At 40.2% G+C, this 13553-nt stretch overlaps 1 protein-coding gene across 2 annotated transcripts in view; it reads left to right on the top strand.

The window, feature by feature from the left end:
- Positions 1-13553, top strand: part of LOC116043923 (potassium voltage-gated channel subfamily B member 2-like) — a 34357-nt gene that overhangs the window by 17482 nt on the left and 3322 nt on the right. Inside the window, exon 4 of one of the 2 annotated variants that reach the window (XR_004103576.2) lies at positions 6008-8451. Coding sequence is in view for 1 of the 2 variants with exons in the window: in XM_031290951.2 (XP_031146811.1) it covers positions 6008-8017 (2010 nt within the window). In the remaining variant the exon portion in view is untranslated. Of the gene's footprint in view, positions 1-6007; positions 9656-13553 lie in introns of those variants that run through there. The other variant, XM_031290951.2, reaches the window with a different exon arrangement.

Genomic DNA, 13553 nt, shown 5'->3' on the forward strand with positions numbered 1-13553 from the left:
ACAGAAATCCCACCAATCGGTCCCAAAACGTCTCAGTTAGAGAGGAAATGCCGTAAACATGTTATTTGTAAATCTTTACAATCATTCCCCGAAAGAACCAAGTAGGCCTACCTTGTTGCACGATCCAAATGTTTTTTCAAACCTTGCCATAGCTCGAACGCTCAAAGTGTGTTCCATAGAGAAGGGATTTTGAGAAGGCAGAAACCTGTGCCTCCAACATCTGCTGCATCCAGCGAGCAGAACAGGAGACTTGATTGATGCTATCGGGCGTTAAAAAAGTCAGTGCGTATCTTTAACATTGCATTGAATTGAAGAGGGTCACTATAAACAATCTGCTCCCAATGTTAATCACAGTGAATACAGAACATCATAAATTAGTCAATATGAGCACAACCTCAGTGTAACAACGGATGAAAACAATATGACTGGTGAAGGCAGCAGCTTTGTAGATGACCTGGGTTGCAGAAACAGCAGCTGTCCAACAGATCATGTCCCTGTTGTTCCAGAAATACCTCCACATATCGATCAGGGCATGGGTTTCTCTGCCCAGGCACTCACTTCATCCATTCTTTCATTTTATCTTGTGTTTTTTTTTTCCCTGTCCATTTCTCTGATTTCCTACTTCGCCCTGTTCATGTTGACCCTGGCTGGGACACTATCCCCACCCCACGCTTCATTGATTCATAGCAGTCTGTTGTTCAGGGGTAGATACTCTATGTCTACAACTTTGCTGTTGATATTTATGGTGTCCCCAGAGGATGAATTGTAAATTTTTTTGTTGAGCCCCTGACCTGTCTGATAACATTGACTGAGCACAGTCATGCTCCTAAGACAATGAACCCTTTCCATTTTTAACACGCCATGACATTGGAGAACATTGCATGTTCTTAGATGTTGTATTGATGGTAAGACACAATCATTCAATTCAATTTCAAATTCATTTTAATTATAGTGTCAATCATAACAGCTGTATCTCAGCAGACTTTATAGATAGAGTAGGTCTAGACCACACTCTATAATTTACTGACACCCAACAAGAGCAAGCATTTGGTGCTACAGCAGAGAGGAAGAACTTCCATTTCAATCCCGGCTCTTGGGCAGCCATCTGCCTCAGATAGAGAGAGAGAGAGAGAGAGAGAGAGAGAGAGACTAATAACAATTGTAGCAATGAGCCATTATGGAAAGTTATGAACATATACATGGATAACGAGACATAGAGATACAGATACTGTGTAGAGACTGTGTATAAGATCCCATGCAAAATATATATGTGTTGCTGAAGATACAAATGGTTTGGTTGAGTGCACGTTTATGCTTCTAGTATATATAAATTAGATAAATATACACACCACACCACCCAGTGTGATATCAAAGACATCCAGTGCCTCAAACAAAATAGGCAAAACTAATTAATTAAATCCAATAGTATCATCCTGTCTTCTAAAATGGTGAAGACTGTTATAATCAAGAGTTTCCTAGTTTCATAATTAGCCCACTTAATTTCTAATAAAAAACTGATTTTTCTTTAGGGGCAGAAAAACATTAGGATTCATCTTCTGGGGACCATAAATATATATTGCACATATTACCTGGGTATCCAGTCATTCAATTGAGCTTGTCAAGGATCGGCGTTTAGGGGGGAAAGGTCACCAAAGTCATTAAGAAGTCCACAGTAGATTTTGATCATAATTACAGAAAAGAGTGAGACGAAGGCACAGAGCAGCATTAACATTGACTTTCCCGTTTATCTCCATTGGACAAACTGTTTCACTAGGACTAAATGTGTTTCAGCTGAGTCCAGTTCATTTAACTCAAATTGTTACTGAGCAGTCGGAATCTTAAATGTGGAGCCTCCATTAATTCTTCCTCCACTGCACAGCTCCTAAAGCAGCTTGTGTGTTCCTGGTACTGCTTTAAATCTGCCCTGTGTGCCAAGGTCACAGCATTTGGCAGCCATTAAGCCATTAAGACGCTGCAGGGTGGACACACTTTGTCCACCCTGCGTTACACCTGCCCTCCACTTCCCTTTGTCCTGTCTCTCTGCGACTTTCTATCTGTCTTCTCTCACTCGTTTTTTCTCCGTTTCTCTGTTTGCCTCTTCTTGCTTGCGTTGCAGTGTTGTCTAAGAAGTCAGTTTGTTTGTCAGAAACCAAGTCCCGCGGTCTAAATGAGGATTATGAAGCAGCAGAAATACTGTACACTCTGTAATGCTGTAATGCGCTGTGTCCTTTGACATGTGTCCGATAGGCCAGACGGTCCATCATCCGGAAATGGCCGAGACAATCTTTCCATCACGCGATTTCACAGGAACTCTCTATTGTGTCTTAGGGACAGTTGTCATAGCAGAATGGAAAAAAAGTGCACATATAAAGATTAGTAAATGTTCTCCCTTTCTTACCTGATCATTAGGTTTACCTGCACATCAGTCACACACAGTATTTGCTGTCACTGCTGCTCAATCCATCCCAGCAGCATCTAAACAAATAACTTGACTTCGAATATGATACAAGGACAGATGAGTAAGTGGAGAACCAAAAGGGACAATATACATTTCTTCAAATGATTGGATCTTGGGTGGATAAATGGATCATCTAGAGACATATATATATATATACATATAATTATATTTTATATTTTAAATGTTTCACTTAGTAATTTTTATTTATTAATCATAATTACACACTGAGAAAGTCTTCCATTATACTCAAAACTTCATACACTCGATGGTTACACAATATGTAATCAAACTTTTTTCTGTCCAAGGTCCGGAATTATAAACAAAAAATTAACCTATTTGGTTAACAGAGTGGTGATATACATATTATATAATTTTTTTTTTACAAAGTTTTTGTTAAGGGGATAGTATGATAACATTATATTTGAATTGAAAATGCATGTATTTGCTTTCCATCCACTCTGAAGCAGGCCAGTCCAAAGTACAGAGGGTGCTTATGCGTGGAAAACATCAGTATTGACTCACACAGATACAGAAAATACATAGATGGTATTGTATATTATAATTATTCTTATTAATATTAATCAACTACAATTTTCTTACTGGGGAGATTGAAATTTGACATAAAATATGAGACAGCCCATACAGTATTGCTGTTACTTAGTACATCTATAGGTTATAGTCTTTTATCAGCTGGTGCTATATCAAATAAACTTATTATTAAATTATCTCCAAACATGTCATCTTGTCAGGAAAAATCACCTTTGATGCTCATTTTATTGCCTAAACTTGTTTCCACCTAGTTCAGGCTACATTTGTAACAACATTTGTAAGCACTCAATCGGACATTTTGCTAAAATCAGGGAGCGTATGTTTGAATTTCCTGATACAATCCCTCTCAGTTGTAATCAACTCACCGTTTCATAATGACTTACCATTGCCAATTATGTATCAGCACACAGTGAGCACGAGGCACCCCAGTCTCTGTTCAAAATAGCATCTCTCACTGCTTCCTGTCCGTCATTATTATGTTTTGACATTTTCATTTTTTCCTGACCTTTTCGTATCATTTCATTTTGGTATAAAGCTTTTCTTAGGGGTTTACAACTATTGATTGACTCTTCCGGTTGGGGGAGGAAAGAGTGAGTAAACACTTCTAACCTCTCTCTATCCTTTCTATAGATAGCAACACAATCCTATTACAATTATCCTGAAATGTCCTAGCAAGAGCTGCAGAGAGAAGACTCAGATCGCACATGCTTCGGCTACCGCACTTGGCTAGGACATGCAGGTTTTTTTTAGGGAGTGGTGCTGAATCCCCTTAGTCAATTTTCTATGTGAGCCGTCCTGTGAGAACTAGGACTTCTGTGGCTTTAAATGAGCCAGGAGCAGGAATAATTAGGGGCAAAAATGTTCATAAATCACCTGTGAAATTTAATATTTAGGGGCAAAAACTATAACTCACTCTGTCCACATTTTACTCAGCAATTTGTAAAATATTCATGCTTGAATGTCTGATGGCCCTGCAGGTGACCAATTCCTTCCAGTGCATTGTGGGAAGAAATTGATTAATCAGTTAAAAGAGTCTGTTTCAGCAGTTATCACACAAGAAACAGCAAGAGATGGGAATACCGACCTCACAGAAAACAGAAGTTCAAAAAAGTCTTATGCAAATTGAACAGCGGTGGTAGATTGTATTTTAAAGAGATATTCCAGGGATTTAGTATTGTACTTTCATTAAGTCAGATGGGTGGGGGGGGGGGGCGCACAAGAGACAGATTAAAAAAACTGATGCAACAGAGGCCAAAAGACAATATTTTCAATCAAATTCCAAAAATGCTGGTTTGGTTCCCATCTTACTTCCTTTCTTCCTTCCACTTCCTCTGTCTTTGTAACTGACTCGATGTCATTGTAAATGAGGGTGACCCCTCAATGGTCTCTTGAGTATAAATAAAGGTTGAATGAATGAATAATGCAACTTGATAGAATATTTCATTAGACCCTTACCCTGCTTGGAAAATGCCTACATATTTCAATCTCCACACCTCCAGTTTGTAAGCTTGTACATTTGCAGCTTTCAAGCCCAGGGTGAGATAACCCTGATGACGTCATCAGGGTTATTTTCTCAGACTTGGTAAAGCTCCTCTAGAGAAACAGAAAACATATTGTATCCTTACCTTACCTTACTCTTAGAAAAAAAACTTAGGAGTCTTAAAGTTAGAACTGACACAGCCCTTATTTTTTAGAAGTTTGTCCTAGCTTGGCCAATTAAAAGCTATGAGGTTTGCAGCCAATGTGCTCTTCATTAGATTCCATTTTTGTCATATTTGTTCTATTTTGCAAATAAGAGGTCACAAGTAGAAGACGGTTAGGGGTGACTGTCACTATGCATAATATGATGCAACGTTCATTAATTCCATTTATTAATTAATTGAGCTGATCGATGTGATATGAAAGCAGCCATGAAGGTTGAGGTTGGCCAGTATCCCTCAGTGAAAATGTAGCCTATGTTGCAGTGAATCAGCCCCTGCACTTCTCTATTAGGATCATTAAGATTGACAGAGGCACTGAGTTCAGTAAGCTCTGCATGCAGTGACTGATACACACTAACAAAACTAAATTACACTTACCTGTAATAAAATTAGGCTGAAACGTTTTCTTTTTCAACTTATTATCAACCAACTTTGTCACAAAAACCCTGGTAAAAGCTTACAACTTACTGGTTTTAGAAAAACTTAGTCTAAAATACTTTTCGGTTCACCTAATTATAAAGATCAACCAGTAGACCAGAGCCACATCCTGGCACATTTTATGGAAATTCGCTGATTGGGCTACTAGGTGTCACACAAATCAACCACTGGTTGAGGGGCTGTAGTTATGCACAGCAGGTTTAAGTTAAATGCTAATGTCAGCAAGCTAACATGCTCACTATAACAATAGTAACATGTTGATGACTATGCAGATAACTACAAAACATGTGCACCTAGCATATTAGCATGCTAATAATTGCTAATTAGCACTGTACACAGATTACAGTTAAGGCTGATGAGAATGATATTAGTTTTGGAGTTTTTTGGTCATAAACCAAAGTATAGGCACTAGATGAAGACTTATGGGAAACCAAGGTCCTTTCATTTCATCCTGTGGGGAACTGGAGCGTGTGAATCAAAATTGTATAGCAACCGATTCAATTGTGCTGACATTTTACTTTGAGTCAAAAGTAATGAAAAGTCAGGGGATCCCCAAAGTCATAAGTACGCATCCTCTAGGGAACCTGACAAACAATTTAACAGTTGTGGAGACACTTCAATCCAAACCAAAGTGGTGGACAGGCCGGCCAACGTTGCCGTCCCTAGAGCTATGCATCTAGGGGGGCTGAAAACAATTATAGAACTAACTTTTATAGCACAGGCCTACTGGCACATTGGAACTGACCAATGATCACAAGCTCTGCATCTTTTTATGTGTCTAAGTACAGATTTAGAGATATATATGAAACTAAAAATATGCTTAGCTTATACAGTAACCCACAATCTTGTTTTTGTCTTGCAGTTTCTGGCTATGATCTCCATCCTATTCATCATCATTTCCACCATCTCGTTGTCCCTAAACACCCTACCGGAGCTCCAGGTGGTAGATGAATTTGGCCAGTTCAATGATAACCCCAGCCTAGCCCATGTGGAAGCTGTTTGCATTGCCTGGTTCACCATGGAGTATGTGCTGCGCCTGCTCTCAGCACCCAACAAATGGGATTTCATCAAGGCACCACTGAACATTATCGATTTGCTGGCTATCCTGCCTTACTTTGTGACCCTCTGCCTAACTGAGTCTAACAAGAGCGTTCTGCAGTTCCAGAACGTGCGCCGTGTGGTCCAGATCTTCCGAATTATGAGGATCCTGAGGATCCTGAAGCTAGCCAGGCACTCGACAGGACTCCAGTCATTGGGCTTCACTTTGCGAAGGAGCTATAATGAATTGGGTCTACTGATCCTCTTTTTAGCCATGGGTATTATGATCTTCTCTAGCTTGGTGTTTTTCGCTGAGAAGGACGAGGACGCCACCAAATTCACCAGTATTCCTGCCTCCTTCTGGTGGGCTACCATTACTATGACCACTGTTGGTTATGGAGACATCTACCCGCAAACCCTGCTGGGCAAGATTGTAGGAGGGCTCTGCTGCATAGCAGGTGTGTTGGTCATTGCCCTTCCCATCCCAATCATTGTCAACAACTTCTCTGAGTTCTACCGAGAGCAGAAGAGGCAGGAGAAGGCCATCAAGAGGAGGGAAGCTCTTGAGAGAGCAAAACGGAGTGGAAGCATTATTTCTATTAACCTAAAGGATGCTTTTGCACGCAATATGGAACTTACAGATGTGTTGGTGGAAAAAAAAGAGGACAGTAAGTGTCCTGTGGACAATCGCCAATCACCTAGCCGCTGGAGCTACCAGAATAACTACTCCAATGCAGAGGTGGGTAGCCCAGTCAAGTCCCATTACAGAGAAGTGGCTCAGCTGGGGTCCCCTGAACGAGTCAAGACTTCATCTGATAAAACTTCCCCTCAAAACCTAAGCGCAAAGCGACTGGAAGACGCTTACAATAAGACTGTAACCATCCAGGAGCAGCAGGAGAACATTACAAAGGAGCAGATGGAGATGAAAACGTTGTCTTCAACTCAAGCCCGTCGAACGTCTGAAGCAAACATTTCCAGGAAATTCTCTAATGTGGCTGAGGAGTTTTCAGTGGAAAGAGGAGAAAGAAGCTCTCTGCTCCCAAGTGGTGAAGGGAGTCAAGCTGGAACTAGAAACCAGCGCATTCCTCCTCCGTTGGATCTAAGTCAGATCAGCACCATGGAAGTGAGCAAGGGCAGTGACAGCATCCAGCCAATGGCCATCATTAAAGAGGGTTTGTATGAGTTTGTGTCTAGCCCCAAAGCAAGCGGGACTAGAGATATGGGTTTGGTGCCACAGAGCAAGGAAAGCGTTGGGGTGACTTATGATAGCAACTACAGTTCCTTGCAAGATTATATCAGCCCTATAAAGCCAAGAGCCCACAAGGTTGACTTCATTGGATCCAAAGATGACGTGGTAATGGTGGTGATGACACCTGTAGCAAAACAAACCTCCGCTGGCTCAGCCAAGCTTGCTCAACTGCTTTCCGACGACATGGTTTCCAGGTTCTCCCCCTCTTCTTGTTCCATAACCCAGGAAGCTAAGTCTCCGCTGGCGATCCTGCAATCTCCGTCTCTGGCCCAGCAATCTGTCAGTCCAAGCAACCCCCAGGGGGGAGGTGAGGGCTCAGCAGCCAGGAGATTAGAAGGTGAAGGACAGCTCACAAGCTTAAGCCACCAGGGGACGAATCACATGGAAAGGTCTGCTGTAGGCTCAGGCAACAATGCTAGCCCACTGTCCAAAGCCAGTCCCCTCAACTGCACCCAGGAGTTGGCATTTATGGAAGGAGGGGAAGAAGGAGAAGGAAGAGATGGAGCAGAACAGAGTGGGGAGAAACAAGAAAATCACATTGTTCTGGACAGAAGCACGACGCCACCCTGTGAAACGAGCATGTGATCCAAAGAGTAGAGAAAAGTTCACAAACAGGGACGCCAAATGGATGGGTTGAGTAAAAGGTGGACGGGATGGATGACAGCAATGACCCAGAATAAACCGGAACAACTAGTACCTGGTGTGGGCACTGCACCTGTTGACAAAGACAATGCAGAAACACACCAAAGTGTTAACAAAACTATCATAACAGTTGTTGTAGTTTTTCTGGAGCGACTTGTCAGATCCCACTAGACTTTTGGACTCTCATCTGATTTTTGACAAGTCCTGAAACAGACACCTCTGCAGTGTTGTCACATGGCTTTATTACATCGAGGGAAGTCAGAAGCACATGCACACACATGTCTGGATACTATCTGAAAGACACTGTCTCACGTCAGTGTTATTGACTGTTATTTGTAGACCAGACTGATATGCTGCAGAGCAAAACAGTGACAACTGTTTTGAATCTTTAGGGCTCAGATGTGAGCATAAACGAAGCCTTGTGTGAATGAGAATATTTACGAGAGAGAGAGAGAGAGAGAGAGAGAGAGAGAGAGAGAGAGAGAGAGAGAGAGAGAGAGAGAGAGTTTAATTTACAGTCTCATATTGCTTGCTATTTAGGCCTATTTCTTATGATGGACTAATAACACCAATAAAAGACAGAAGGTGGAAGGAAGTAATACTTTTTACAATTTTATCTCGTACAAGTCTTCATTCTGTACCATGGGTCTTGCTTACTCATCATTCTCTCAGTCTAGGTATTTCGATATTGTAATTGTACCCAGATCAAACACAAGCACATGACACTCTTCGGACTTGTATCACTTCATTGGACACAAATAGCATCTGCGGTATCCTAAACCTTCTGTTTTTGTTTTTAATTTTTGTCTCTCCTTTTTCTGTAATACCTGAAATAGGGTCTTAAAGGTGAAAAGGGAATAGAATAGGGATGCAAAGCCTATTGTATTTATAGAACACTGTTTGCACACACTTCTAGAATAAAAAAATCTGAAAAATAAATAAATAAATAATGAAAACCGCTTAGGAAACAGCACTATATACTCATAAAGAGACAGGTGAAATGGGCAGATATATAAGGACATAAAGGACAGTGCACAACAGTGGACAAATTCACTGATCGCTCATGTGTGGGTCATCTCAAACGGGGCTCCTCCTTCAGTTTCATGCATTTCTGTGTCATAACAAGCCGATGTACATTTGGAACCTCCAAATATGGCTAAGAATTGTGACTTTTTTTTCCCATCCTTTATCAAAACATTGACCGGCCACTTGTTTAATGGTGTATTCAGGCAGTTGACGAAGAGCACCCAAACCCACAATCTGTTTTAGTCTCTGTGAGACCACTGTTTTATTAAATGATAATTCCAGTTTACTACAACTTGGGTCTTGTTTTGTAGTTTTGATCTTCTTTTCTATCAGTAATAATAACACTGTGCTCACCAATTTAATAGCTGAAATCTAGCAACATGGTCACATCGATAAAAAGAAGACCAATGGGTCAAGAAACATGAGCAGTCCAACTATCAGACAGGTTGGAAACAAACATGTTAGTCAAACTTTGGAAGAGAAAACAAAGACAAACTGTGAAACATCCATCACAGTTTACAGACCCACCACTATACTTAGGCCCTCAGTATGCTTCAAACAAAGTACCTGTCTGATTTGAATGGGGGAGGAGGCTACATCCAGCCATTTTTGTAACTTTTCCAAACCGCCGACCTGATATTAGCCATATTGGCCCCAGGTTTCAGTACTTAACCCTACCCTTTAATGCAGTGGTTAAGATATTTTGGATAAACTGTTGGGTTTGTTTCTGCCTGATCATCCGTCTGATCATTGTCGCCATGTTCTTAGACCTCAGCGATTAACTTGGGGAGTATGTTATCATAACCTATAGGAAAGATGGATAAAACTACCGAAATAAGACCAAGTGGTAAACAAATAAACTATAATTTGAGGGAGGAGGTACACACCTCTATACACACACCATTTGTACTCCTTTTCCAGCACATATTCTTTCATGACTGGGGGGAGATAAAGACAAAGAATGTGTCTGTATGGTTTGTTTTGCATGGCTGCTGATTGTATTGTAAAGGTAGTATAAGAGTGCCCTCTAGAGGCATTCTTAAGGCACTTGAATGAAAGGACTTGTTGCCTCTTTAGCACACTGTGTAATCTTATTTAATGGATATATTTTTATTAGATCAGCTGAGCATTAATTTGAATGCATGCTGACACGTTTAAACGCACATTTAATTGTGTGCACAATGGATTACTCACACACAGTGTGCAGTGGGTGAGTGTGTAGTGATGGGAGCAGTCACAAAGCGAAAACACAAATTCTAACTGTGCTCCCAATGTATACTTACTCTTTCTAGATGAAGATGTCATATTTTTGTTTGCAGTTGAAACTAATTCATTACATTTTCTTAAGAGGAACTTGGAGCTGTGTTGTTGTTAACATCTCAGTATATTTAAAAATGGGTGCCTTTTCATAAATAGATAATTTATGAGAAGGTGAAAAAAAAACCTGTACAATAAGACCAGATTTGGTCGTTTTTTTGTTTTTATTTTCTCTCATTTATCTCTGTTTAGTGGATATGTTGATATGCAAATCCTCAGGTTCTCAGGTTTTGCATACCTTTACAGCTATGTGTTCTCTAATCAACTCCAGTCAGTTTTCTAGTTTTCATGCAATATAGCTTACGCTTCTAACCTCACTGTGCCACAATGTCATTTTTTTTCAGGAAATGAAACTTTTTGTGGAAAGCAGTGGCTTCAGTTGTGTTCAGTAGTGACTTAAGCTTGGATCAATTTTGGTGCAGCAGTACCGTATACTGTATATTTTCAATTGCAGCACTGTACTAAATGGACAGTGACATTTAATAGGTGTTGATTAACCACAACAAAGAAGGTTGCCACCCAAGCATGTGGAAAATTGATCACAGTAAGGACATGTGACAGCCACATCATGTTCTGTACAGTAGCTTTAGAGCTGCAGTGTGAGGTAAAAACATGACTCCTTTTTATAGATCTTGTAAGTGGAAGTGTTGGGGAGCGCTAATTTCTAATTGTATTCACACAATTAGCCTTGCCAGTCAAGGCTGTTGATTCGAGTGCTTTACTGAGCACAGCGTGATCTCACGGGAAATCCCTTTCTTATGATAGTGGAGAATATTTTGACATTGTGAAGCACAATGCAGCTAAGCTTGAAAAATGATACCATACGGCTCCTTGTCCATACACAAAACCATTGAAAATAACCAGAAAATAAGCTTTAAAAATTATTCCACATGGTCATGACATAGGCTACTTCCTACTATAGGGTAGCCCAGGTGTGCTCTGCTCAGATGAGTGTGATTTAGAGGTAGAGTACATCCCTGTTTCACCTATGTCCTTTGTGGAAGGAATGCTCTACTCCAGAGCACGACATGAACAGATGTGGCTCTGTGGTACCGATAGTGTTGGTTTGTCACTGCTGCAGATCAGGGACCATATGAACACTGCTTTGGCTCGCCTATGGACAACCTCATCTCATCATACTCATCTGAAAATGTTCACAAATCTCCATTTGTATTTGTTGTTGTAATCATTTGGGGTTTTGTACAGTTAGATACACAGAACAGACTCCAAAAAACCTGCTTCTTCATCTCTCCTGCCTGCTCAACCTTCTTTTGTTGTTTCTTTAATGTTCCACTCTTCCATCCTCATCTACTTTGTTTGTTTAACAGTAGCCTCTTTTGATGATTAGTCAGTTTTATTATTTGTAAGTCAACATAATGATAGTGAAATGATAGGGACTTTTGATTCAGTTACCAATATGCAAGACAAATAAATGTGTTCATGGGACCTAAGTTTTTGTGTTTTGTGTTATGTGTATGCACAGACATGAGTGAAGTATGCCACTTTATTCTTCATACTTTATACTCCACTACCAGGGGCGTAGACGGAATTTCCGAAGTGAGGGGGACAGATTGTTCAGGAGGAGGATTTTTATTATATATTATATATATAAAAGATCAACTACCATTTGTCTCACCAAATTGCAGATTCCAAGTAGCCTACATTTCATTTATGATTGATGGAAAAGCCGACATTTGGGAGTAGTGTAGGTCCGGGGGCATGCCCCTCTGAGAATTTTTTGCCCATAATAGCCCAAATTTGGTGGCCTCTGGCACATTCTAATGTCACTATTCCATCATATACACTGATCTAAATGATTGCATTTAATGAGCTTTTCTCCTTATATATTTTTTTTATATATTGTTTTATTATTGCCTATATCTATGATCAATCAACTGACACAAGTAATGTGCACACTCGCCAACTTATGATGCGTTCAAATCAACTCAGAATTGTTGTAAGTGTGGGGGACAGAGGGCACCGACATGGAAAGTGCGCCGGACATGTCCCCCCCACGTACCCCGTGTCCGCTTCACCCTTGTGCATTACATTTATCTGACAGCTATAATTGCTAGTTACTTTTATTTTACAAAAACTACCTATGATGAGTTAATAAGCTGATACATATTTAAATATTAAACTACTACTACAACAGTATATAAAAGAGTTAATGTTAGGGGGCCCTCCATAGTCTATATCCACGATGTTCCACTTCCGGGATTGCTCAGGTGCTGCCGGTAATTCCTGATGTCCCTCACATTCCATCCGGATGTCCGTTGCCTTCCGCTTTCTTTGTGTTAGAATTTTAAACTCCGGTCTATTATTGAGGACAATGGTTAACTGCTCCTCAGATCTCTGCAGGGTTAATCCAGACAGCTAGCTAGACTATTTGTCCAATCTGAGTTTTCTGTTGCACGACTAAAACAACTTTTGAATGTACACATGTTCCACCAAAACAAGTTCCTTCCCGAGGCTATTTTGCAGAGGCACCGTGGCTGTCAGGCGCTTAGTGCTGCCCAAGACGATGTGATTGGTTTAAAGTAGGGGTGTCAAACTAAACTCCCCTAAGGGCCACACTAGAAAATGAGAATCATATCAAGGGCCAGACATAGAGTTTATTGCTTTTATGTCATGGGAAAAGTCAAATATCTTTGACTGTATTATTGCATGTCTCATAGTCTTATCACTTACAGTTTGGTTGACAAATATGTCGAAGTAAATGGCAAAAACGTTTGGAAAAAGCATCAGAAATGTCGAAAAAAAACGTTATGAAAAGTGACAAAAATTAGGTGGGCCAAAATGTATGATGAACCTAAATGTATATAGGGGCCGGATCAAAATTAGCAAGGGGCTGGATTTAGCCCGCCGGTAATGGTAAAGTGTTGTCCAATCTACTCAAAGGAAGGTGGTATAAAGAAATGCATGGACAATTAACCAATAAAAAGGTCATTTTGAGTTGAAAACATCTTATAATCTTATTTATAACTTAGATTAGAAGGAATAACATAAGCCTATATTTGTAACAATAAAAATGATGACAGTCTTTAATTTAAAATATAGTCATAATCTGATATCAGGAAATAATATTCTAAACAGATATGTGAAATATGTATACAGCACTATAGATTTAGCCTTT

Source organism: Sander lucioperca, chromosome 9, assembly GCF_008315115.2.
Source record: "Sander lucioperca isolate FBNREF2018 chromosome 9, SLUC_FBN_1.2, whole genome shotgun sequence".
NCBI lineage: Eukaryota > Metazoa > Chordata > Actinopteri > Perciformes > Percidae > Sander > Sander lucioperca.